At 31.5% G+C, this 25,116-nt stretch overlaps 4 protein-coding genes and 1 long non-coding RNA gene across 6 annotated transcripts; 2 read left to right on the top strand and 3 right to left on the bottom strand.

The window, feature by feature from the left end:
• Window positions 1–3: 3 nt before the first annotated feature.
• On the top strand, window positions 4–6,924 carry LOC132913655 (phosphatidylinositol 5-phosphate 4-kinase type-2 alpha). 2 transcript variants are annotated; one of them, XM_060972147.1, is made up of 9 exons: window positions 4–376; window positions 1,191–1,288; window positions 1,735–1,845; window positions 2,679–2,867; window positions 3,369–3,507; window positions 3,599–3,898; window positions 3,972–4,147; window positions 4,224–4,366; window positions 4,431–6,924. In XM_060972147.1, the coding sequence occupies exons 1-9, from the start codon at window positions 239–241 to the stop codon at window positions 4,616–4,618; spliced, it is 1,482 nt and encodes a 493-aa protein (XP_060828130.1). In that variant the 5' UTR covers window positions 4–238; the 3' UTR covers window positions 4,619–6,924. The 2 variants fall into 2 exon arrangements, with proteins under 2 accessions (XP_060828130.1, XP_060828131.1); XM_060972148.1 differs by lacking the exon at window positions 2,679–2,867 and having other exon boundaries at window positions 11–376.
• Window positions 6,912–11,335, bottom strand: LOC132913644 (kinesin-like protein KIF23). The gene is made up of 15 exons (XM_060972127.1): window positions 11,053–11,335; window positions 10,319–10,888; window positions 10,063–10,233; window positions 9,794–9,992; window positions 9,594–9,732; window positions 9,332–9,531; window positions 9,149–9,253; window positions 8,981–9,066; window positions 8,717–8,847; window positions 8,539–8,642; window positions 8,377–8,481; window positions 8,145–8,291; window positions 7,809–8,078; window positions 7,496–7,735; window positions 6,912–7,424 (listed from the first exon to the last, which is right to left on the bottom strand). Exons 1-15 carry the CDS (start codon window positions 11,061–11,063, stop codon window positions 7,239–7,241), a joined length of 2,664 nt encoding a protein of 887 aa, XP_060828110.1. The 5' UTR covers window positions 11,064–11,335; the 3' UTR covers window positions 6,912–7,238.
• A 396-nt stretch (window positions 11,336–11,731) lies between these two features.
• On the bottom strand, window positions 11,732–12,522 carry LOC132913669 (CDGSH iron-sulfur domain-containing protein 3, mitochondrial). Its single transcript, XM_060972169.1, has 2 exons — window positions 12,378–12,522; window positions 11,732–12,124 (listed from the first exon to the last, which is right to left on the bottom strand). Exons 1-2 carry the CDS (start codon window positions 12,438–12,440, stop codon window positions 11,771–11,773), a joined length of 417 nt encoding a protein of 138 aa, XP_060828152.1. The 5' UTR covers window positions 12,441–12,522; the 3' UTR covers window positions 11,732–11,770.
• A 5,941-nt stretch (window positions 12,523–18,463) lies between these two features.
• On the bottom strand, window positions 18,464–23,575 carry LOC132913673 (uncharacterized). The gene is made up of 5 exons (XR_009659421.1): window positions 23,488–23,575; window positions 22,999–23,414; window positions 19,279–22,926; window positions 18,758–19,121; window positions 18,464–18,669 (listed from the first exon to the last, which is right to left on the bottom strand). It is a non-coding gene; the product is annotated as an uncharacterized LOC132913673 (long non-coding RNA).
• LOC132913651 (uncharacterized) lies at window positions 19,912–24,820 on the top strand. The gene is made up of 7 exons (XM_060972141.1): window positions 19,912–20,012; window positions 20,460–20,667; window positions 21,173–21,430; window positions 21,908–22,271; window positions 22,703–22,932; window positions 23,250–23,573; window positions 24,215–24,820. The coding sequence occupies exons 1-7, from the start codon at window positions 19,912–19,914 to the stop codon at window positions 24,596–24,598; spliced, it is 1,869 nt and encodes a 622-aa protein (XP_060828124.1). The 3' UTR covers window positions 24,599–24,820.
• The last annotated feature ends 296 nt before the right edge of the window (window positions 24,821–25,116 follow it).

A 25,116-nucleotide genomic window follows, 5' to 3' on the forward strand; every position in this document is an offset into this window, starting at 1 on the left:
TCTGTCGTTCACGCCATTTTTAAAAGGAGCTCAGTCGCTAATCAACCGCGGTAGGGTACACTTGGAACCTCTCCGCGAATATTGTATCAAGCTTGCGACTTTTTTCCGCGTTTAGTGTTGCCGTATCAGGCATTTCGCAATGACAGCAGTGTAAGGAGTTTGTTTTAAACTCTTCGTTGAGTGTATAAACGGGGGTGTTTATTAGAAATATTCAATAGGAAGCACCAGCACGAGAAACATGTCTAGTGCACCACAAATGTCCAGTGGGCTTAGCAAGCTCAAAAAGAAACATTTTCGAGTTAAACATCAAAAGGTTAAGCTGTTCCGTGCGAACGAACCTCTTCTTAGTGTTTTTATGTGGGGTGTCAATCACACGGTGAGTATTAACATAACTGCGTGACAGCGTCGTACGTCATCGAAATGCCATTTTCTTCTTTCACTCTCTTCAAGCTGGATAGAATCGGAAATTTATGAAAAACGCTGCGTTATTCTACGTCACGTTTTACATTAATGTAATTTTCTCCTATAATATTCTTGGAAGTTAAGAAAATATGTATTTAAAACGCGTGCTGCGCTATTTTTCTATTGTACTATATATTTGCAAAGTGTTGTCGGGTTTTATATTTGCGTTTATAAGATTTTATGAAATCTTTTTATTAGTAATCAGGAGTAATGAAGGATTTATATCACTATAGTAAAGTTTTTGATACAACATTGTAATTTTATCTAAATTTAAAATCATGTTATGTTTCCTATAGTTACCGCATGTTTATTTGTATATGAAATAAAAATTTAGTTTCTTAAGAAGTATTATACATTTGAAACAGCTGAAGCTTAAAAAATTACTTAATTATATAATTAAATCAGTTTTTTTCCATTTTAATATGTAGTTGTTCTTTTAGTTCAATAAATAGTAGTATAAATGTACAATTATAATTGTTTGCATATATACAATTATTTCCACATTCACATTTGTGGATGATGACATCTATGTACACAAATATATAATCCCAATATGTAAAAATTATGTGATAAATTTGTGCAATAAATATATAAATACATATCTTGATGTAATTTGTATTTTTTGTATATAATCTTTTATAGTAACTTTTGCAGTAGTGTTCATAATAACAACTTATTTAGGAAATTATGTTTACATAAATGTTACATGTAACATACACGTATTACAGATAAATGAGCTTAGTCATGTTAATATACCAGTAGTGCTCCTGCCAGACGATTTCAGAGCTTATAGCAAGTTAAAAGTGGATAACCATCTTTTTAACAAGTAAGTTGTATTACATTATATGCCAAAATATGTGTTAATTCAATATTAAAGGAAATGACAAACGTTAAAGGAAAAATTTTAAACTTAAACGTAGTTAATAGTGAGTTGAGTCATAAGGGTAATGCTCTGTTTGATACTAGGAAGAATTTATTAATGTAAATGTAAAGCAAGTAACTCTCTGAGGTGGTCTATTCTAAATATATCGCTAAATACTAAATTGCTAGGTTGGTCACTGCTTTTAATAATAGAATCAATGAAGGTCCTCCTGATGTGAAATTATAGTTAATGATAAAGATATTCATAGCTTTATTCTTTAACTTAAAAAATGTTTGTATTCTTAGTTGATATATGTGGAACCTATATATATGAAATCTGTATGTTATATATGTTAAAAATTTATACTTTCCAAGCAGAAAGTTACTCATATATTCAACTTTTTGTTTTAGGGAAAATATGCCCTCGCACTTTAAGTTTAAAGAATATTGTCCGTTGGTATTCAGAAATTTACGGGAAAGATTTGGTATAGATGATTTGGACTATAAGGAATCGATGACAAGGTAAAAAATAATTTATTTTATAAATCATATTTCTCAAATACACTAAGTTCATTTCAGAAAATAATTGAAAAATATTATTAAAGTAATTATAATATATAGTACTTGTTTAAGATGTACTATATGAATAAGAAGTAAAGCATAATTTATTTTTTTTAAATTTTAGTCTTAGTTTATTGCACTGCATGTCAAAGATATGTTTTATTCTGTGACTGCTTTCTGCATATGTTATTATAACTGTAATACACATATAAAGTATCTGTATGTATTATTATAACTTGGTAAATATTTCTTTACTTATTTTCCTATACAGCACATTCACTTATTTATAGAGTATTGCAGATTTAGGGGCTTTACTTGATACAACCTTGAAGGAAGATAATCTACCCAGTGACTCATACGCAAATCATTGTAATTAAAAGTTTTATCATGATATTTGAAATTAATTTTGTATTGAAATATCATAAGAAACATATTTTGTTACAATATTAAATTTTGTAGAAATAATTATATCATTTTGAGATACATCTATCATATTATATCAAATATAAATTTAAAGAAATAAGGAAAAGAAATATTTTTAATTTCAGCATAAATTCAACTATAACGAAAAAGAAAGAGAATGCATTAACAGGCAACATAATGTTATTGTTACTAACATATTTCAGTATATAAAATTTAGTGTATTATATTGCAGTTACATAAATGTGTATAACTATACATGGAAACAATAAATTTCCTTCATTTCTTTACAAACAGAAAGTATTACTTTTCATTTTCATGTAATACATAAGGATTGTTGATAGTAAATTGTAATACAAGAATTTTGATGCTAGATGTCGGGCATTTAATCCTTCCCTATCAGAGAGGCATTGGAATTTGGCTAGGAATGGGAAGACTCATAAATTGGTTCAGCATTGTGCTACTGCTCCTTCAATAACTTTTTCTCCTTCTCCTGTTCTTTCACAAATTCCAGTCCTAAATAAACCACTACGTTCCTACAGTTTTAAACCAAAGCGTCTGAGGTTAGCCAGACTTGATTTTTCACTTTGTGCGTGTTGCTTGTGGCTAACACGTTTTTATGAGATTTTCATTAAATATAAGGAATCAGCTCAAAGGAACACAGTTGATTGTATACAATTCTTTTATAGTATTATATTACCGTAGTTAGACTATATGTTCATAATTAAACGTTTGTAGAACATTAGAAGAATTAGAGTTAGTGTTAAAGCATGAACTTATCTTCATTTAGTTTAGTTTATGTATTTATTGGATATATTACATTTATGTATATATTGATCATTTTAGTTGTAATAGTATAGTATGTGAATAACAGTATCATTATTGGTTAGTTATTATGCTTAATAACCATTGTTTTCTTTAAATGCATGCTAATATATGTGGTAGAGGTATACTAATAGTGTTTCAGAAATTCAGAGAAAGAAAAACGTTTTTATTGCTGGAAATAAATAATTTACTATACCATTATGCTAAACTAATATTAATATTGTTTTTATCATTTCCAGATCACAACCAATATTAGAGGACTCATCTGGAAAAAGTGGTGCAAAATTTTACCAGTCTTATGATAAACTGTTTATTATCAAAACCCTCACAAAGGAAGAGGTAGAAAGGATGTATTCGTTTCTAAAACACTATCATCCAGTATGTAGAATTGTTATTTATACATATAAACTATTATATATATTTGTTTTTTCTTAAATAAAACTAATAATTTTCCTTTTGTATATATTAGTATATTGTGGAAAGGCACGGAAAAACTTTGTTACCCCAATATCTTGGCATGTATCGTTTAACAGTAGATGGAGTTGAACATTATGTCGTTGCTATAAGAAATGTATTTTCAAATCATTTAACTACTCATAAAAAATTCGATCTAAAAGGCTCGACAGTAGATCGTGAAGCATCTGACAAAGAAAAGGAAAAAGATTTGCCTACTTATAAAGATAATGATTTCGTTAAAGAGGGAACGAAAATTTATATCGGCGAAGAGGCAAAAGCTAAACTTATAGAGACGTTAACCGCTGATGTCGACGTGAGTTCATTTCTTATTTATTGCATTTACGTAACTATACATTTTATATTTATTGACAAATTGATTATTATAGTTTTTAACAAAATTGCATTTGATGGATTATTCTCTATTACTTGGATTGCACGATTGTGCGCGGGCTGAACAAGAAAACAGAGAACGTGCAGAAAGAGAGGAGGAGGAGGATAATCATGAAGAAGAAGATGATAGCGAATCTGGAAGTGGGCTTGATTCACGAGGCCCAATGGGAGAGTATGCATTTTTACGATATAGTGAAATATTTCATAGAATTTTACTTTCGAAATTTGTAACGTAAAATTTTTATTAGCCGTCTATGGAGTTGGAGCGGTGTTGCAGGTATGGCAACGCCTCCTGAATCACCACATGCCACGTTGTTGCGCGACACGAGTTTACAATATGAAGATGCCATAATTCCTGAATTAGACATTTATGCGATTCCTAGTAAAGAAGGTAATATTGGTTACCATTAACACATAAATATTTAAATTAACATCCAAATTTTGTTTTATTTCAGGTGCACCTACAAAAGAAATTTATTTTTTAGCCATAATTGATGTGCTAACTCATTATGGTGTGCGTAAGCAGGCAGCAAAGGCAGCTAAAACAGTGAAGTATGGTGCTAATGTCGATGGTATATCCACCTGTGATCCGGAACAATACGGCAAGCGATTTATAGAGTTCATGAGCAAAGCTATAGAATAAGCTCGTTGTTCGTTGTTGTTAAGCTTTGTAAATTTGGATCGCTTGTTCGAAAGTCGTGATGACACTATCGTTTTTTACTGCGTTTATGTTAAGTGCGTCGAACATTCGTTACTCGCACTTTGATGTTTGACCATAAAGATCTTTATTTGGTATGTACTGTTATTTGGTCAGTACCGTTGATTACATATTTCAGTATTCCTTATAACATTTACAATGGAGTTAGAAGCATAACACAATTTCGTGGATTACAAACTCTTAGAAGATCTGTCAACAAATTTTTTCCAGGGAATATTTTAGTAATTTTTATAACCAGTGACATATTTTCTCAGTATTTAATTACAATTTTTCTATAAAGACAATTGTCAAATACTGTAGTTTTCTTGTGTTCTTTATTTTTCTTTCATTTTATGTATATTTCCAAAACGTGAGATTTACATTAGTTTTTCGTACATTATGTGTACAATCAGGAACACATAAAAATTCTGTTAGAAAAGTTTATTGTAGATTATTTTTGTTTTGTGAGGTGATACTCAATATTATACTCAAAGAAATAGTTTTTACGCATATTTGTTTAATGTCTATTATTTCGTTGTATGAATTATTGATATATAAATAATGCTAACAGAAGTGTGTATTGTATATTGTTTTTGGTACACATAATGTGCTATAAAAGCTGCGTTAATTACCGTCATTTGACAGTAAATGATATGTAATATTAGTTTATTGGAAAATATTAAAATTAATGTTGATGTTACATATGATAATCAGAATTATAGGGACATGATTAAGTGTTTCACGAAGGAAGCCTACATTTATCATAAAGAGTCTCTCAATTTCGTCAAGACGAATTATAATGCTTCTGATCTAGTGTCTGTGGTGTTGTCTGGAATGTTTAAATATTCGAGGTATAACGTAATGGCTTTTACAGCGAGAACTTTCGTTTTTGGTAGGTCTAAAAAAAGAGGAGAGAAGTAATATATTATATGCGCAGAAGGTACTATAGTGTAAGAGCTTGAAACTTTAAAAAAATTATTAGTAAATGTTAAAGTCTGTAAATGTCACCTCTTTGATTATTTCAGTTACCGCGAATTGGTGTTAAGACCATCGATTCGTTTAGTTTGTGAAGTTACATTTACAGGGAACAAGAAGAACTGTGCGTATTATGCGCGATATATGTCTCCTTTAATTTGTAAAGTGCTCAAACTTAGCCGATGATTCCATTAGAGAAATTAAGTAAAGAAGTATGAAATATATTTTTTTGGCGCATTGCGAATGGAATGCTAATTTATAATATTCATAAAGAAAACTATTTAATCAAAGTATGTTTGTTTTATTTCCTCTTTTATGTAAAAATTATCTAGAATCAATTTGCTGAAAATGTGTTCAGTTTTGAACAGCATATGAAGTGATACGTTCCTTTGTAGCATTCGATTCATAATGCGTCAAACTTCGGCGTAATTAGTAGCACAAGATCTCGCTTAATATTTTTAATGCAAGATAATTTAATGCAGCTTCAGTTTTTTATTCGATAAACTTTATATTAAAAAATTGCTTCTTATTAATTATATTTTAAGACCGTATATCATTACATCATGCAAAAACAAAAAGGAGAATGTATCGTTGCATGATACACTACCTTTAAATAATCTATTGTAATAATCAATTTTTTATAATTTGTTAAAACTGATCATAATATAACGACTAATTACTTTACTAATTAAGGTATTCATCTAGTCTTGATACTTTATATGATTTTATACATTGCCAGTACATTGGAAAAACCACAAAAGTAAATGAAAATGCATATTGCCAACAAAGGTGTATTATAAAAAAACAGTTATTACAGTTATAAAAATACGCTCAATTTCTGTAATGTTATAGATTCTGTAAGAGAAAATATAAATTTTTTGTCAACTACGATTTACTGTTACATAGTAACAATCTTTCAAACGTATGTTTCTTTTTTTCTATTATTATATATTCATTGACTTACAAATCTCGAAAGAGTTTAAAATATGCAACAACTTTAGTCTATTATAGACTTTGAAACATATAGATTTATAAACGGTTTGCTTAATTAAATTGCAAGAAAAATTTTGTTTATTTTTCAATTTAGATTTTCGCAATTCGCACCATGTAGAAACGATGTATATATTCACTATTTTACTGTTGGCAGTATATATCCAGGCTTCTGTTATCCTAACATTTGTATTATTCACAGAGTCTGTATTGTATAAGCCACGGGAAATAAATGGACATTTAACACAATAAGGAATTATAAATAAAAAAAATATTAGGAAAGAGAATGTTGAATTTTATTTTATAATACGCTCTAGATAATAAAATATATTTGTTGTAATAATATAATTATATAGTTTAAACTAAAAACAATTATTTTTTATGTATAAAGTAAATTACTAACGAATGATAGGTACTTTATCATCAAATGAAACAAAAATATACTAGTTAATTATATACTTAAAATTAATTTGTACTTTAGTTATTGCATCCAAAATTGGAGAAAATTTAATTTCTTCGCGTCTTTGGCTTTTATATTAGTTATGGCGTCTATCATGTTTCAAGATTAAACTAATAATACGTCAAAAACTTCCTTAATAAATTATATACGGAGCTTCTTTGAGTTATTTTGTTCTGAACCACAGTAATCTTTTTGAGAAGTGGAATTCTCTGCTGGGCTCAAATAACCGCTGCGTTTCCTTCTTGAAATAGGTGAAACTTGTTTTAAATGCTCCATATCATTAAATACTACTTGTGCACCTCCTCCACTAGTTGGTAATATGTCTCCCTATCATCCAAGAATTGTATCATTATTCTATCTAAATATATCTATATTTTGAAAACATTAATAATACAAACTTTGTATAATTTAGTTTCAAGTTCACCGTCTGTGTCTTGTTCTTGAGCAACAAGACAGTATCTGGATGCTTTATTTGTTATATCTTTCGGATCTGTCAGTTGCTTGACGCTTATTCGTTTATTTCGAATTACGGGTTGAAGGATAGTACCAACCGGAACTAATCCAGGAGGTCGATGATCAAGCCATCTATCTGCACTTTGTGACCGTCTATAGCGCGGATTCACTACTGGAATTCTGTCCTACAAATGATTAAAGATAATATAATTTTATTTTTAATATATAACTTAAAATCATAACAGTTATTGTATTTACTTTTCTACTTGGTCGGGTATCATTGCAATCTTCAAATTTAATCGTAGGAACAGTTTTCGTAGTAGTTTTTGGTGTAGTTGTAATAAGTATAGATTCCGAGACAGTGCTCGGAACAGTTGTAGTAATTTTCGATGTAATCGGCATTTCAATATCGTTCCGTACTTGAATTGTTTCTTTGGATTCTGATCTATCATTTTTATTCATCTCATCATCGCTTATTAATATTTGTTTCACTAATTTCAGTTTATCTTCTTTTTCTTTCATTTGATTCTAAAGAAATGAGAGATATAGATAAATTAGTAATTATATAAAGTATGTACAATTAATACAATATACCTGAAGAAGTTCACGTTGCCGACGAAGTTTGCTTTCTAGTTCTTTACTCATTTTATCAGTTTCTGCTTGAATTTTACTATTATATTTTTCTTTTACCCTCTGCTTGTCTATTGCACGTTGATTCAGTAACATGCTCTTGTTCTGTAACTGCAAAGGTTTTGTTTGATTATTAGAAGAATGTTTTATTTGACAAAAAGAAATGCAGATAGATTAATATAAAATAAAGAGTTACATCTTGTTTCATATGCCTGATTATATCGTTTGCATTATTTAATCTGGATAGTAGAGTATCAATTTGAGCTTCTGTTTTACAAATATGAGCTTCCAAAGCAGAAATCTGAAAAAATTTTATAGCAATAATTATAACAGTTAAATCTTCAGCATAAAGACTTACCTTTTTTTGCTGTTGATCGTTTGATGCTTTCAATGTAGAGTTTTCAATTTTTAAAGATACATTTTCCCGTTCGATTTTTACTATCATGTTTCTAAAATTCGTTTCTAAAAAAAATGAACAAATTTGACATAAATTTTCGGAAAATGTTTTCAATCAATTTAAAACGTTTAAAAATTACGTTTCTGTTTCAGGTCTTCTTGTAAAATATTCCGCTTCTGAATACGCAATTCTAAGAAACGTGTAAGTGTAGTAATTATTTCGTCATTATGTGGACTTGTTATTTCCATTTTTGGGAATGGTCCTCCAAGACTAGAAAAAAATGTATCACATAACAAAATAATTTCTTTATTATTAATGATTAATCTAATCATTAATTTAATAATTTATTTTTACTGATTAATTATTACTAGTGTTTGATTTAGTCATTAATTTAATAATTTACCTATATACTAAACCCAAATCAACTTCCAAATCAGCAGCAGCTGGATTACCAGCATTTTCTAATCTGTTTCTTGCTTCTTTAAATATCTATCAAAAAGTAATGTCAATAATTAAATATGTACAAAAAATTATTTTAATATATTACTATATATATGTATTTTTTCCTTACTTTATTAGCTTGTCTTCTACCAGGTATGTATCCTAAATCTAATTTTGAAGTTGTGGAATTTGTAATTTGTACTTCTTGACTAACTTCAGCAAACTTTAAGACATGCTATATAGAAAAAGAAAAATTTTATTATATCGAATTTATATTCCAAATATTACTTGCCTCCAAAACATAAATACTTACAATAGTTTCATCATAATCATTAATACTAGGATTCACACAAGTGATCATTCTAACATTTCCCTCGCCATCGAAGTAATTCTTAAACAACTGTGTTATTTTAGAATCTCTATAAGGGACTATTTTATTTGTACCTTGGGTTTGATTTTCGCGTAGTATTTCCAAGCACGTGCGTAATGTCATTAATGAATTATTTATATTTCCTATTTTAACAAATATAAGTCACATAAATATAAAAGAACAATGATATATTTTGATAAATTACCTGCTTCTCTAAGTCTTTGTCCAGTGTTTTTTGAACGGTTTGTACGCTCACTTCCTGCTAAATCTACTAAAGACAACTGACTAACACAAATCACTCGTTTATTTTGGACAATTTGTTCACCTTCCTTATCTAATGGTGCCTGGTAAGGTATTAACATTGTAGGTATAATACAGTTATACAGTATAATTAGATTACTTTACCTGGACAAGTCTTATAGTGAAAACACTGTGAGATCTGCTTGATTCTGCATTAAGATTAGTATGTGCAATATGTCTTTTACATTGTCCACGTTGGAATACTTCAAATGCTTCTTCTGAACTCTTTACTTCTACTTCTGTACATCCATGAACATACATATTTCTATTTCCATCTTCACGAATAATTTTACTTTGCAAAGTTCTAAATTGTTTTAGAATTTTTTTAATAAATTCCATAAAATGTTGATTGCATTTTCAAAATGTATACTCACTTAGTTTTTCCATCATTTTCTTCCAATAAATCATATACATTATTATTATAAACTTCTATGTATGTTACAAAAACTGAATATGCATTATCTTCATCAACATCTAATATTTCTGATTCATTACTTGAATTTAAGACATTTTCATTGTCATCGTTATTACCATCTCCTTTAAATCTTTGAATAATATATAAAACATTAAAATTTTACATAAACATGGTAGAAAATATTTAATCTCAAAAAATTTAAAACAAAACTTTACTGTCTAAAAGCTTTTCCATTGTAAGAAGTAACAAGTTTTTGAAGTTCGTTCTGCCTATCCAATAGCGCATCAACTTCACTTTGTATATCAAAGCCATTTAGTTTATCAGGTTTAAAGACAAATTTTTTTGTTTGATAGTTTGCTATGCTATTAAAAATAACATCTAAACTACGAGGCATGATGCCTGCATCATGCAGATTACCAGACATAGTGTAAGTTTTGCCACTTCCAGTTACTCCATATGTGAAAAGTAAACTATTTTTACCATTAATAAGATTTCGAACAAGTGGCAATGCTACTACATAAAATACTTCTCCTTGAGAAGAATTTGGACCAAAAATGTGACTAAAAGATGTTTGAATAGCTTTATTTACATTACGACCATTTGTTACTGATTCTGAAGGTGTAATAACGAAGCTTTTGTTAGAAATAATTTTTATACAAGATTCATCATTGGGATGAACCATTGGCCTTATGCGACAAAAGACTTTAACAGGTTCCTTAATAGCATCGTTATCACATTTCGGTCGGTTTCCGTGCTTTCGTATTGCAACAAGTGGTTTTGAATTCCTAGTGAAAGTGAATAAGAATTACTGATTAGACGTTACTATTATTTATTCTAAATAGGTAATTTAATTTATAAAAAAATATAATAATATGATATAATAATATCTATGAAAGTTGTAAAATAAATATCGTTATTATCATAAAAATAAAATAAAATATAAACTTACACAGATTTCATGGTAGAACCAATTATCAAGTACAACACTAATAAAAATTATCTCATACAATTGTTTAAGAACCTTATGTAGATAGGTTATCTCTATTATTTTCTATTTGTTATAAAAGTCGTTATATTTAATAATTTAAAAATTCGAACATCTATGAACTGAAGTAAGCCTCTAGATCACTTATGGCGAGTTTCTATTTCACGAAAGAAACGTTGAAAATTACGTTAAAAGCAGAGAGGATACTCTCTGAAGATGTAAACCTTTTATGAATTGTCTGTAGCACTATCATGTAAACAGGTGCCGACACTTATCTACCGAAGTTTAGGGTAAACTGTCTGAAAATGGAGTTGTGAAAAATCAACATGGAAGGGAATAAGTTTTTCATTCTGCGCATGCGTGACGTGCTATGAATGTCAAAGACAGAAAAGTTGTTGTTTTTCATGTTAATTTCTTATGTCTAGTCACAATCCTCGGACGGTTTTCCGTAGTAAATGTTGAGACTTGTTTGTATGATCGTGGTTCATATGTTGAAAAATTTTTTGTCGATCGATTTTCCGATAATTGATCGTTCTGTTGATTGTATTAGGATCTTACGAAAGAAAGATTAGAACTTATCCCAAAACTTAATCAAGTGGGGTATTATATCTTTTATAACTAAAATTATATCAAGCAAAAGGCATTTTCAATAAAAATTGATTTATTGTTATGTACATGTATACTATTTCTTTGCTTGAATATCTTCTCTTAGATGTGTACCATCACAGAATGGCCGATTTGATGTTTGTTTGCAATTACACAGCCAATAATCTTTGGTTTCTTCAACTGTAAAACGTATAGGCTTCTGTTTGATTTGAAGAAATTGATTTCTATGGGTGCCATCGCAGAATGGTTGTTTATTACTTTTACCACATAAGCACCATACATATATTTTACCAGCTATGCACTTATATTTAAAAGGTTTATTATCATATATAACACCATTAATAGTTTGGTGATTTGCACTATAGACCTCTTTCAATGGATTTGAAGGAATCTTCATATCATATTCCACTTTTTTACAATAAAATCTAACCTGAAATATAGTTAGCATTCATATATTAGGAAGACAGCTTGGAATTGTATTAGAACATTAATAACTTCGATTCAACAACTTTTCTTTTTTGTTCTCGATATAATTTAATAACTTATTTTACTGTAAAGGATGGTAATTCTAAAATAGGTTAAGAGAAGGAGTTAGGTTATTATAACTATAAACAAATAAAAATATAAAAACTATATTACGATATTTGAAATTTCATTGCAATTTTCATTCACTTTTAACTTACATTTTGGTATTTTAAAATATTTGAATGAACAAAGAATGAAATTTTCTTTAAAGTCAAATGCATGATTAAAACTCGGTGATATTCGATACACTGTACTTCTGTCTTTGTCAATTCTCATAGATGTCAGTGCAACCTGCTCGTACCCGGCTAGAGGCCTCTGCAATAGTCGTTTGCGCATGGCAGTTGTGTATTGCGTCAGAGTGAGAACAGTTTAAATTGAAGTGGAAGATTGCATCAAAGAAGAGAGAGAGAGATTGATAAAAATATGGAAAAACTCACGTTTCCCTATTTTTTACCGTAAGGAACATCTTGACTCGAAAGTGCTTTATACCACTTAACGGTCAAATCGAAATTCTTAGTTCTACGACAGTTCCTTATGATTATTACGGTCCATCTAATTATATTGACGTAGCGAGTGACCGCCTCGACCGAGGGATGGATTCCGGGCTACGCAGAGTCACCGGACGAAACAAATAATATCGAAAATATTTCAGCTTATATTTTTAGCTGTCTCACGCTGTATATAATATTTCATTATATATGTCGGAGATGAAAGGATACCGGAGCCTTTCTTTCGGAATGTTTGGAAAAGTCCCCAATACTTTAGTCCAGACTTTTTATTATAGCCGTACTTTAATAATAAAACTGAGAAATAGCTGTTTATGAGTTGTCAATTATGATTATCCGAGATTTATAACAGTGGGCTTGGGCTCGAAGTAACATAATGGGTCATTGAACGTAGCCACAGTCACGGGAGGGACGTGTACCTAACAGAGGTATAAAGTAATTAAATAACTGTCCTTAAAAACAGGGATTGACCTGAGGGATACAGAGAAATACGGAGAGGAGTATATAAGGGCAGCTGTGCAAACATACTTGCTCGGACGCGCGATAATCCCAAGGAACCGTTAATTGCCGTCATAAGATTTAGTACCTTTCCCTTTACTGTCCAGGCCTTTAATTGTCACAGTACATCACTCAAGTTGAGACACTGCTTAGGGTTATTGTGCCACTTCTATCAGCGAGCGACCGTTGGTAAGGAACGGCCAGCATCCGTTACTAGTTTTCCTTCTCGAAGGAACACACTTCAATTTGCTATCCATTCTTTGGTGAAAACTCCGACATATATCACACGCAACATTCGTAGACATTTGTAGTATCCAAAAGTTGCTGGAAATAGTGATATTATAATCGTTAACTCAGTGTTAACATTATTCAAACCATCTCTACTATCTTAACCGAAATAGGGGGTCGATCAATTCGTGGCGTCGATTATTGTATCGAGACAAGAACTTATGACTCTCGTTGTTGTGTTATACTGCGTACGCGTCTCCTTGCTAATTACGGTCAAACAAATACAATAGTTTGTAAGCAATATATTATATTACATTATAAAATTGAATTTAATGTAAATTGGTACATATTTGTCCAATTTTATTGAATAAATTAATATTTTAACGTTAGAAACGAGGACATACGGAAAGACCTGGGAATACCAACGGTCAAGGAAGAGATTACCAGATTCGCAACAAGATACAGAGTAAGAATAGAAACACACCCGAACCAGCTGGCAGCTGAAACGTGCAACACAACAAACATCGCAAGAAGACTAAAAAGGAAACACCCAATAGATCTCATAAAAGATATAACTTAGAAAAAACGAAGCTGGCACCCCGCTGGGGGTATCCACCCACATGCTATATTTATTTTTATTTTATTTTTTTTTTTTTTCTTCACCAACAAGATATAACACTTTACCAAATGTCCATAAGGACAAATTGTAAAATAACCAAAATAAAATAAAAAAAAAAACACTCATAAATTACAATAAGGGAACACGGAAAATTTTTCAAAATTTTAGTTAGCTTACATTTTAGATGTAAACAAATACTGAAACTGTAAATAAACAAACCGAAAATGTAAATAAACATTAAAAGTGCAAATAAACAAGTCAATGTTTGCAAACAAAGTGACAATTTCAGAAAATCGGAAAAATTTCCAAAAACTTTTGTAAATGAACATTGAAAACGTAAATAAACAAAGCTAGAATGTAAACAAATAAACCTAGAATGTAAACAAACAAACCGAGAATGTAATTAAACATTGAAAAATGTAAACAAACAAACCGAGAATATAAATAAACATTGAAAACGTAAATAATCAAACCTAGAATGTAAACAAACAAACCGAGAATGTAATTAAACATTGAAAAATGTAAACAAACAAACCAAGTATGTAAATAAACATTGAAGAAGGAAATAAACAAACCGAGAATGTAAACAAACAAATTGAGAGTATAAATAAACATTGAAAACGTAAATAAACAAACCGAAAATGTAAACAAACAAACCGAGAATGTAAACAAACAAACCCAGAATGTAAATAAACATTGAAAACGTAAATAAACATTGAAGAAGGAAATAAACAAACCGAGAATGTAAACAAACAAACCGAGAATATAAATAAACATTGAAAATGTAAATAAACAGAACACAATCAAAATAAAGGAAAAATGTAAACATTTAAAACTTCCCAGAATGGTGACGTTACTTTGAAGAATTTTTGCGACTTCTGGAATAGGACGTCTTTTTCATACAATTTTCGCGATTCTAAAAATATGACGTAATTTCCTGGAATATCTCGAATAAACAAGTGATTTAATTGTTAGCTGGGTGATTTTTCCACTTTCGCGTTTCAGAACTTCGTTTTAAAGACTCTCAACTTATTCTTATCGTCTTTTACGTACTTCTTTCTCGTTACAGGATTGGGATGTCTAATATCGCTGGTTATGCGAATGATTATTAAATTGAATGAATAAACGGTTGATTAACTTTAATTATACGTTCATTCAAAGCTTTTAATTAATGTACAAGTTACGTAAATTATATAAATTCTAAAATTCTACTATTTGTATTAGGATAACTTAATTAAATGACGTTACGCGTTTTATAATATTCTGATAGATCAATGATTTATACAATTCTAGCTAAAAATGACTGATACACGTGAAAATACAATATTTGTGTATCTATCTGTCCTTGTCGCACACTAATGCGTTCCTTGTCTTTCACACGGTAAAAGTCTGTCCTTGTTGCATAGTAATGCGTTCCTTGTCTACGACTATCCGAGTGCTGCTATCTATAGGATCTGGTTAAAAACACGAAAAAGTAACAGGAATATAGAACGTGCAAGGAGGTATCCCAGAAGATACTAGACAAGGACAACACTACTGTGCGACAATGACAGACTTATGCCGTGTGAAAGACAAGGAACGCACTAGTGTGTGACAAGGATAGACATACCTCTCCCTCTAATTTATCGAATGTTCGTTAATTATTCTTTTTCGGAGAAAAATTCTTACACTTTTGGAATTGCGGAATGAAGCACGCACTCCAAGCAATATTAACATACAGTTTTGGAGCAGAATTTTTGTCGATATAAGAAGTTATTAGCAATTAGCAATTATCGTAACCAGCGTCATAGTTGCTGCCTCTATTAGTACCGAACTTGTATTTTCAATTTCACAGAATTTTGTGGTTTATTCTAATTCCATGAGATCGCGAAAGCTTCCGCAGATCCAGTACTCTATTCTTCATGCATAAAAGTTCATAAATTAATTACGTATGACGCGAATTACGCGAAAAACCACCGTGTCCCTCTTCTTGTATAACAACGTGTACGTCGTGCAAACATTGTTAATTACTAATTGTCTGGTCAAAAATTCCGTTCCAAAACTGTATATGAATATTCCTCGAGATGCGCTCTTTATTCCGCAATTCCAAAAGTGCATGAATTTTTCCCCGAGAAAGAGTAATTAACGAACATTCGATAGATTGGAGGGAGTGGTATGTCTATCCTTGTCGCACACTAGTGCGTTCCTTGTCTTTCACACGGCATAAGTCTGTCCTTGTCGCATAGTAGTGTTGTCCTTGTCTAGTATCTTCTGGGATACCTCCTTGCACGTTCTATATTCCTGTTACTTTTTCGTGTTTTTAACCAGATCCTATAGATGTCAGCACTCGGATAGTCGCAGACAAGGAACGCATTACTGTGCGACAAGGATATATACATATCTTGTGTTAGACGAAGAGGACGGTAGTGTGCGAGCAGGATAGAGATGTACCCTGTGTTAGACAGAGGGCGACACTGTGCGACAAGGACAGATCTCAGTGCACTCTGCAGATGTTAAAGAAAGAGGGCGACGTTGTACAACAAGGACAGCAATAGCGATTAGTTCCAATTCGTTCTATCTTTTCCAAAAAAAAGGGAAGCCTAATTGGGAGCATTAATTTTTGCTGTTTCGCTATTTTAATTACTTCTCCCTTTCACTGTTTTGTTTACTCCATTTAAGTGAACCCGCAATTGTCTTTTTGTATAGCATCTGAACTTCAAAACGCGTATACAGAGTTCGAGTTCTTAACAAACCTGCTGATCGTATATATGTATATGAATTAAATTAGGCTTGCCTAATTTGGATCTATAAATTAGATAATAATTTTTATAAATAAAATTTGGGTAATAATTTTGAGAAACTACGCTTATATTGTTTTTAGTATTGTTTTTAATTTTCACTTTTCAGTTTACATCATATTTACATTTAATATTTCAAGCTCTTATCTTACTAATTACTTAACACAATACATTTTATCATTACCTTATGTTATAGTATGCTCTCTTATCTATACATCTAACTTATCTATATCTGTATAATGGAATGCACTTACAATTACACTTATATAATCAACAATTTTTAGAATGATCTCACAATTAGGCGTGTACAATGATAGACTGTAGAAATGCACGATTTGCATGATATATCTTATAAACGTATAACTTTATATGCAGATATAAAGGAATTTTATATACATATCAATTTACAAATTAATCCTATAGACACGAAATACAGTGACTATAAAAGGTACTTGCGCATATCCTTACTTTCCAATAGAACTATTGTTTTTAAGCAGATTCTCCATTTCATGTTTATAGTATGAAATTGTTATAGTAATATGCAAGTATCACTGAATGATATGACGTGATATGAAAATTAATATACTTAGATCTAATTAATTAGCTTGTAAATGCTACAATAAATACAATCTTACAATAAATACTTTTTATAGCTAGCTATATCAGACATACACAACCCTGAATGTATTAAGGACAATCTTTACCATCCTTTAAAGCTTTTTAACTAAACCCTTGTCTTACAACATCATGAAAGATTATCACCTGATATATTTTGCATCGTTTCAAACATTAGAAACGCCAATTAGAGTCGTCACATGTTTTGAGGTATAAACACATGCAAAGAAGAAGAAAAAAGAAAATACATACAAGTTTTGTCACTGACTATTTTCTTTTTTATTTTTTTTATTTTGTTTTTTTACAATTTGTCCTGAAGGACATTTGGTAAAGTGTTATATCTTATTGGTGAGAAAAAAAAATAAAATAAAAATAAATATAGCATGTGGGTGGCTACCCCCAGCGGGGTGCCAGCTTTGTTTTTTCTAAGTTATATCTTTTATGTATCACTGACTATGGCACGGGCTGTAGTGAATTAATCCTTCAATTTAATTGACATGTTTTAAGTGACTTAATCGACGTATGAAGTACAATTAGCTCGTCGTCGTTTGCCTTGTATATACAGAGTATACTATAAAGTGTTTTTCGATTTTTACACATTTGTGGGAAATGTTAAGTTTAAAAAATACACAAATCGTGTATAATCATGCAAAGATATATAAAATATTTACAATACACTTTTTAAATTATATATGTAAAGATATGAATCTGTATAAATATCCGCGGCTCTATAAATAATTATTGTAGCATATTAACATGAGGAGTCATACTCCTAGTTAGTTCATAAGACAAAGGTTTAGTCAAAGTTTTAACCAATTATATTACATCTCTTACGACAATGATACTTTTCGAAATACAACGCGCATGCCAAACAATTCCACTTGGCAACCGCTTATCCACGAAACGTCTTACTGACAGCGTGGTGACATTTGGTAAAGAGGAGGTTGCTGTCAGGTTATCGAACTCTTTCTCATTTTTTTCTGCCGTTTTTTCAACGTCCAGATGGATAGCAGTTTTATCGCTGGAAAAGGCAGGAGATTCGGGCTTTTGTTTTAGAAAGTAAGTAGCTTTTTCAAGCTTTGAATCGGAGCTCGTTGCTTCCGGGCGTGCCCGGATCTTTAAGGGATCAACTTTTCACTGGATCGCTAGAGGATGCATCCGATTCCTTGTTCCATTTCAACACTGCCTCGCAGTCAGAGATAGGGATCTGCAATTTATTCATTTCTATAGAACATGCTGTTACGTTTATAACATTATAACAGACTGTACAGAGTAAAATCAGATTACATATTTACTTTGATGTCTTAACGTTATATCTCTTGTTGAGAACTTGTTGCCTTGGCAAAAATTCTATACATAGAAGGATATAGAAGTTGTCTTAGAAGGCAGAAATTGTTATATAGGATTATATTGTTTTATATAGTTGCTTTCTTGAAAGAATTATTATACACAGTGTTATAGTGATCAATCCCCATGTCTGGTATGTGATACTTTGAAGGTTTTAGATATGAGAAGATTTAAGCAGTCCATGAAAAGACACTTTGATGAATAGAATGCGTTCCTTTATTCCTCGTGATAAATTTGTCTTTTTTAAATGTAGACTTCCTTCGTCGACGCTCTCAGAGGAATTTTAGCAGAAATTTCGAAACTCATGAGTATCTGAAAAAATGACAAAAGTATTAATATATTAAATATATTATATAATATTTGCATTATTTAATTTGAGTTTTTAAATTGCGTGTAATGATTGTAGTATCCTTATCAATTATTGATTAACAATTCACATTAATAATTCAAATCAATTATAATTCCTTACCAATTAAGTTTGCTCTCAAGTGTATCTCGAGAATCTTCAGCTTTAGCGTAGTTCGATAATAGGAGATTATTTTATATTTCAACTTGCATTTTCGATACATTCGTGAAATTGTCATTGTCGATTCATTTATGTTCTATGTTATTCCTGCACCTGTTCAAGCGAAATAATCAATACAATGTTTCTTTCACCAATCCCATATATTTTCATATTAATTAAATCAACGATAAAATTGCAACAACGAGTTCTCTTTCTTTTCAAATGAATAGAATAAAATTCGTGATAGAAATTTCTTAATGAAACAGATAAAAATAAAACGTAAATCGACGAAACAACGAAAATAAAAAATAGAAAAATTACACTAGGAAGAGGCGAACAATTTAATTCTACTAATTAAAAAAGCTCCTCGATAATCTTGTTCTTTGGTAGATTCAAAGTTCAATGTTTCAATTCTTCTTGAGGCATTTGAGAAGAGAAAAGTTTTATGCAAATGCGAGCCATCTCTGTTGGTGCTTGCCTTTGACCATAGCGATCAGATGAAAAGCGGAGTTTTTTCTACAGCGACGCAGGTGAACGGCCGGCCAGGTGAAAAGCTGACAGTTTGAATAAAGCACGCTGAGCTGAATTACGGGAGACATGACCGATCTAACGTCGACGTCTTCTAGACGACGCCAGATCAGCCAGAAGACCCGAAAGAAATCAGCGTTCACCAGAAAGTCTCGGAAAGGCTTCTTCAGGTAAGAGCGCCCCTGTGAAATGATAAACACTTTACAGCTTTATATTTGGAGAATTTTGAAATCTTTATACAGGGTGTCTTGTACAGAAGATTTCAAAATGTATCGAATATTGTATGTGAAAGTATAGGGGGTACAATTCAACGCTTTTTTATATGCAATATTATACTTTTAACGTATATTACTACATACTTTTGAATTAATTTATTAAAAAATAAATGTATTGGTAATGTTTGTGCAGTTTTATATTTTATACACACATAATTGAAAAAATGGAACGTGATTAAAAATTTATTTTATCTACTGTATGACGTAGCGAGTACATTATTTTAGATATTTTGCTTATTATGTGGATTCTATGCATGTTCGCGTCTTAAATAAAAATCGGCGGTATAGTTATTATGCAGAGTGATCTTTTAAATTACGATCATTGAAATCTGTACTTTTTAGATCACAGAATTATTTTACCAAGGGCCATGAACACTTGGGAGAAGCTAGAAATGTCCTGGAGGAGCAATCTCCATTCGTCTATCCTCCTTGTTCGCTCATGTTCTCTTATTTTCAATATTGGAAGGCGAAAAAACGTACCACAGATAAAGAACGAAGAATGGATGTCTTCAAAGCAAAAGACTCGCACGATCTTCTACGGAGACTTCGTGTAAGGAATTACAATTTTGATGTGTGATCTTAATACATGTAGACTATGCAGGGAATCATACTCTTATAATTATTGAATTCGACAATTTGTTTAAAAAATGTTCACGTACTTATATTACGAATATTTGCTATTTTGCGATAAACGATATATCAATCAGAGACTTAATTATTGCACCATACATTCCTATCAATATACATTGCAGAATATATTAAAAGATATTAATCATTCGTATTCAATATTTGCGAGAGTATAAATATTTCTATGATTTGTCGTAGAATTCAATCGAATCGTTTACTATAGTTAGGAAGAAAAATATTCTAAAATATAGAAATTTATAAAATTAATAATAAGTTTTAAATTAGAAAATTAAAAATCACAAGTAAATTTAATCAATTTATTATAAAGATTTTTGAGTCTGTGAACGTTTAATTACTGATTGAACTTTGATTGTTCGATTTCAGAAGAATTTCCTTACTTGATACGAGTTGTACGATTATGTTGCAAGGTGGACGTGGACATCGAGGCTCTAGAGGCGAAGACACACAAAGATTTGGAAGAAGCTATAGCCATAACCGACGTAGATCCGCAGTATTTCTCGGAATTGGATGGAAGACTAGTCAGAGAAAAATTTTCTGTGCGCAACTATGTAGAAGACATTCGTGAGATTTTAAAGGTTCGGCTGCTAGCTGGACAAGAAATGGATGATTGTATTCGTATAGACCAACAGTTCGTCGAGGAGCAGAAACGACTCGATGAGATCAAGGTCTGTCTTTGCATATCTAAAACCATAAATTTGTTATTAATATATAACAAGAAAAAAGATAATAAGTACCAAAATAATGTTTCTATGATAAATCTCATATTGATACATACCAAATTCCTACGTCTTGTATTAGAATATCTAGAATATTACAAATAGGATATGCTTTCTTAATTTATTTTTTCCAGTAATTCAAATAATGATGATTTATTTCCTGGCAATAAAATAATTTTTTTCCTCATTATTCTTACTTATTTCCTTAGCTAGAATATAAAGTCTCTAAACATAGCGCTAAATTGTAGACAGATATATATTTTATATATTATAATCTCGTTTCCATAATTCAATCATCATTGAAAGATTAAATAGGAAAAATTGCAAATTCCCTCCAATATCTCTAAATTTCTAATAATTATTTTTTCATTCAAATCTCTAGTATCTATTCCTCATCAATACTATATGCTTCATCTATTCTATCAGCGACGATATCGTCGATACGTGAGCGGTTTCGAGGAGTTCCTTTCGAAGGATCACGAGGAGAGCATGAAGATTCTACAGTTGGCTGAAAACGAGATAAAGAAGACTAGGCAGATCACAGACAGGAGGAACAAGCTTTCCGCAGAGTACGGTAAGGTCAGACTGGACGTGTATCATTGGGAGGAGAGCTGGAGGACAGTGAAGATGTGTCAAAGATTCCTCTATCAGGTGTCTCCGCTCGCTTGGCGGGCGGAACACGACTGGATTCATCGCACTGATTCTGGAGAAAGCATCCTTCACAGAGCTGATGATTTATTCGGTCGATACAGAATGGTTGACGAAGTTGCTTCGCTTGACGATCTCATAGGTAATTCGTGTTATTCTACATTTGTATGTTTTCTTCACCTTGGAAAAGATTCTATGTTAGAAGATATTTCGTTAATGTCTTGCATGGAGACTTTATTAATTATTTCATACCTTTATACTTACCTTTTTCCTTTCGAGATTTATTTTTCATTCATCGTTGCGAAAGGAGTCTTGGAATAATTTTCAAGAACGTTTCTTAGCTTTGACTAGAATTATAGAATTCTAAACAACACGAAATTCTAATAATATAGAAAAATGCGATACAATATGCAAAGATGTGTAATATAATATCCAAAATACTAGTTGTAATTTTGTAGTGAGAAACATTTAGTAGTAATATTTAACAAACGATATAATATTTAGCGAACAAATCGTTAGAATATTTGTATTCTTCGCGTCGAAGTGTTGAAAATTATTGCTTCGTATTTTTAGACTTATTCGAGCAAGACATTAACAAGGCAGGTCCGACAAATATGTACTTCGAAGATCCATTTGAACTGATCTACGTGTTCAGAGCGATAGAAACGCAAAATCTGAACGCGTTGATTCACTTGGAGTCTCTGGCAAAGCCGATGTCTGAATTGATGGTGACGATTCAGTCCGCTGAAGAACAGATCCAGGCGGAAGTTACGGAAATAACCAACACAATAAACGAGCTACAAGTAAGAATTCGATTAATCAACTCGTTAAGGACCAATCGATAGTTTATCATACTGTTATAAACTTACAAACATTTCTTCTTCTTTAGAATCTTTAGAATTCTCCTTCATATAGCCACATTGTACGAAAATAGAATTCGTTATCGCAAGTTGATTGAAAAGAATCGCGGTTGAAACGTTGCGTTAATCCAACGTTGGCTTTTAATGGGTTGAGAATTATAAATACAAAATACAAAATACCAGAAATAAATAAAATAAAATAATTACAAGTAAATCAATTTTAAGAATCATGGCACACATACTTACGATGATAAATTCAGGAGACCATTCGCAAACTCGAAGCTAGAGCCGTGGAATTGGAAAGTTACGCGAACGAGCTTCTAGAAACGTTGTTCCGCGATTCCGTTTGTTCCGAGGAAGTGCTCCGTCTTCAAGTATTCGTCGAGGACACGTATGAAAACTGCGTGGCGCCGAACGATGCGAACCTGGACAGTTTCTCCATGATGAAATGGATCGAGAAGACGCACGAGGAGTTGAATTTGAAGCTGGATACTCTACCACCGGAAGTGGTCCAAGCTTGCGAGAAGGAAGGCTTCAAGCAGGAGCTGAGGGCTATGAAGGAGACAGAGGAAGCTGCCAAAAAGGTCAGATAACTCAGAATTATAAGAATTACTCGTTATTGTTTAATATCCTCCATTCCCCGCTTTCTCAATGCACCATGACATAAACTGCGGATGTTTATGCATTTGTGGAAATAGTGCACAGAAGAACTTATGGAAAGTTTCAAAAGGCAAAGGCACGCTTAGGAAGATTTAAATAGTGGAAAGATACATTTGTTAGAAACTGAAAGTTACAAAAATGCATTTATGGGAAATTTAAATGGGCAAAGATGCGCTTATGTGATATTTAAGGGTGCAAGGATGCATTTATGAGAAACCTAAAGTTGCAAAGACGCGTTCATGGAAAATTTAAAAGGGCAGAAATACACTCGTTGGAAGTCTGAACGCGCGAAGATGTATTTGCGGGAAACTTAAAAGTGCGATTATTCGCTTATAGGAAATTTAAGCGTGCCAAAATATATGTATAAAATTGTACAAATTATTTAAAGTATAAAATTGGTTATAGTACTCAATAGGCGAGACGAATCATTGCTTAAATTTCGCTTCTTTAGTTATATCTCTAAAAATCTGCATAAATATCCGCAGGATGCTTATGGTAGGTAATTGAAATATACATTGATGGTTTCACGCGCTTGAAATGTCAAATGTCAATTTCTCGGTTATAGTTTGAGCTTATGCAGCGATTGCTGGCATCTCTGCAACGTGCTATAGAGCCGCCTCCGATAAAAAGGCGGCCTGCAATGCGGCGATCGACTCCAAAAACTCAAAGGTTGAAATCGATACCACCCCCGCCGAAACCAACCGAGCAGGAGATGCAATATTTGATCTTTTTCACCAACTATTGCAAACAGGAGGACTTCACCGCCTATCGCGATCAATTTCCGGACGACTTTGACCTGACGTTCCAGGATAAATCTTCGGAATCGATCAAAAGTGCAGAATCCGAGAATCACAAGGGAGAAGAAGATAACAGTCAACAAGATTTGAAGAGTCAAAGAGAATCGGAAGAGACTCTAGAAGATTTTAATATTACTGAAAATGTCGACTGATCGGACGACTTTACACAAATTAACGTATTATAAAATATTATGAAATATGCGAAAGTGTAAACTATTGCGTTTAAACTTACAACTTGCTGTTAAAATACAATACGATATGTATTGTACGCAGGAAGCGTATGACGCTGATTTTTATCATGTAAAAGTAATTTTATAGATTAAAAATTATGAAAGCAATTCATCACGGAGAAGATTAAATCTTGTTACTTAATATTTAATTGAGTTTTTACATTTTTTGTACAATCTCGGATTTCACTCTAGTACGAGTAAAAAAAGAATTCTTTTTTACTTTTTGATCAAGATTCTAGCGAAGTTCACAGGAACCATCTCTGTTCACTTTTACATATTAAAGTTTCGAGCTTACTTTCTCCCGATCGATCATTTTTGCCATTTCAATTTGTGGAACTGTTCCAAAGTAAAAACATAATCGTTTATCATTATCAAGGCTGTGATACTTTAAAACTCTCTAATGAAATCGCGGAGTAAAACGTGGCAAACGATCATGGAAT

Source organism: Bombus pascuorum, chromosome 13, assembly GCF_905332965.1.
Source record: "Bombus pascuorum chromosome 13, iyBomPasc1.1, whole genome shotgun sequence".
Taxonomy (NCBI): Eukaryota; Metazoa; Arthropoda; class Insecta; order Hymenoptera; family Apidae; genus Bombus; species Bombus pascuorum.

What these genes read in the sequence shown, in the direction of transcription:
- LOC132913669 (XM_060972169.1), bottom strand. Translation starts at nt 12,440, where the DNA reads ATGCATTTGACTTTAAAGAAAATTTCATTCTTTGTTCATTCAAATATT. An exon ending in ATATTTTAAAATACCAAAAT is followed by an intron (nt 12,125 to 12,377) that starts GTAAGTTAAAAG and finishes ACTATATTTCAG; the next exon opens with GTTAGATTTTATTGTAAAAA.
- LOC132913651 (XM_060972141.1), top strand. Translation starts at nt 19,912, where the DNA reads ATGACCGATCTAACGTCGACGTCTTCTAGACGACGCCAGATCAGCCAG. An exon ending in AACGACTCGATGAGATCAAG is followed by an intron (nt 21,431 to 21,907) that starts GTCTGTCTTTGC and finishes CTATTCTATCAG; the next exon opens with CGACGATATCGTCGATACGT. An exon ending in TTCGCTTGACGATCTCATAG is followed by an intron (nt 22,272 to 22,702) that starts GTAATTCGTGTT and finishes TCGTATTTTTAG; the next exon opens with ACTTATTCGAGCAAGACATT.
- LOC132913644 (XM_060972127.1), bottom strand. An exon ending in ACAAAGACTTAGAGAAGCAG is followed by an intron (nt 9,532 to 9,593) that starts GTAATTTATCAA and finishes TTGTTAAAATAG; the next exon opens with GAAATATAAATAATTCATTA. An exon ending in ATGATTATGATGAAACTATT is followed by an intron (nt 9,254 to 9,331) that starts GTAAGTATTTAT and finishes TTTTCTATATAG; the next exon opens with CATGTCTTAAAGTTTGCTGA.
- LOC132913655 (XM_060972147.1), top strand. Translation starts at nt 239, where the DNA reads ATGTCTAGTGCACCACAAATGTCCAGTGGGCTTAGCAAGCTCAAAAAG. An exon ending in TTCTAAAACACTATCATCCA is followed by an intron (nt 3,508 to 3,598) that starts GTATGTAGAATT and finishes TGTATATATTAG; the next exon opens with TATATTGTGGAAAGGCACGG. An exon ending in TCACGAGGCCCAATGGGAGA is followed by an intron (nt 4,148 to 4,223) that starts GTATGCATTTTT and finishes AATTTTTATTAG; the next exon opens with CCGTCTATGGAGTTGGAGCG.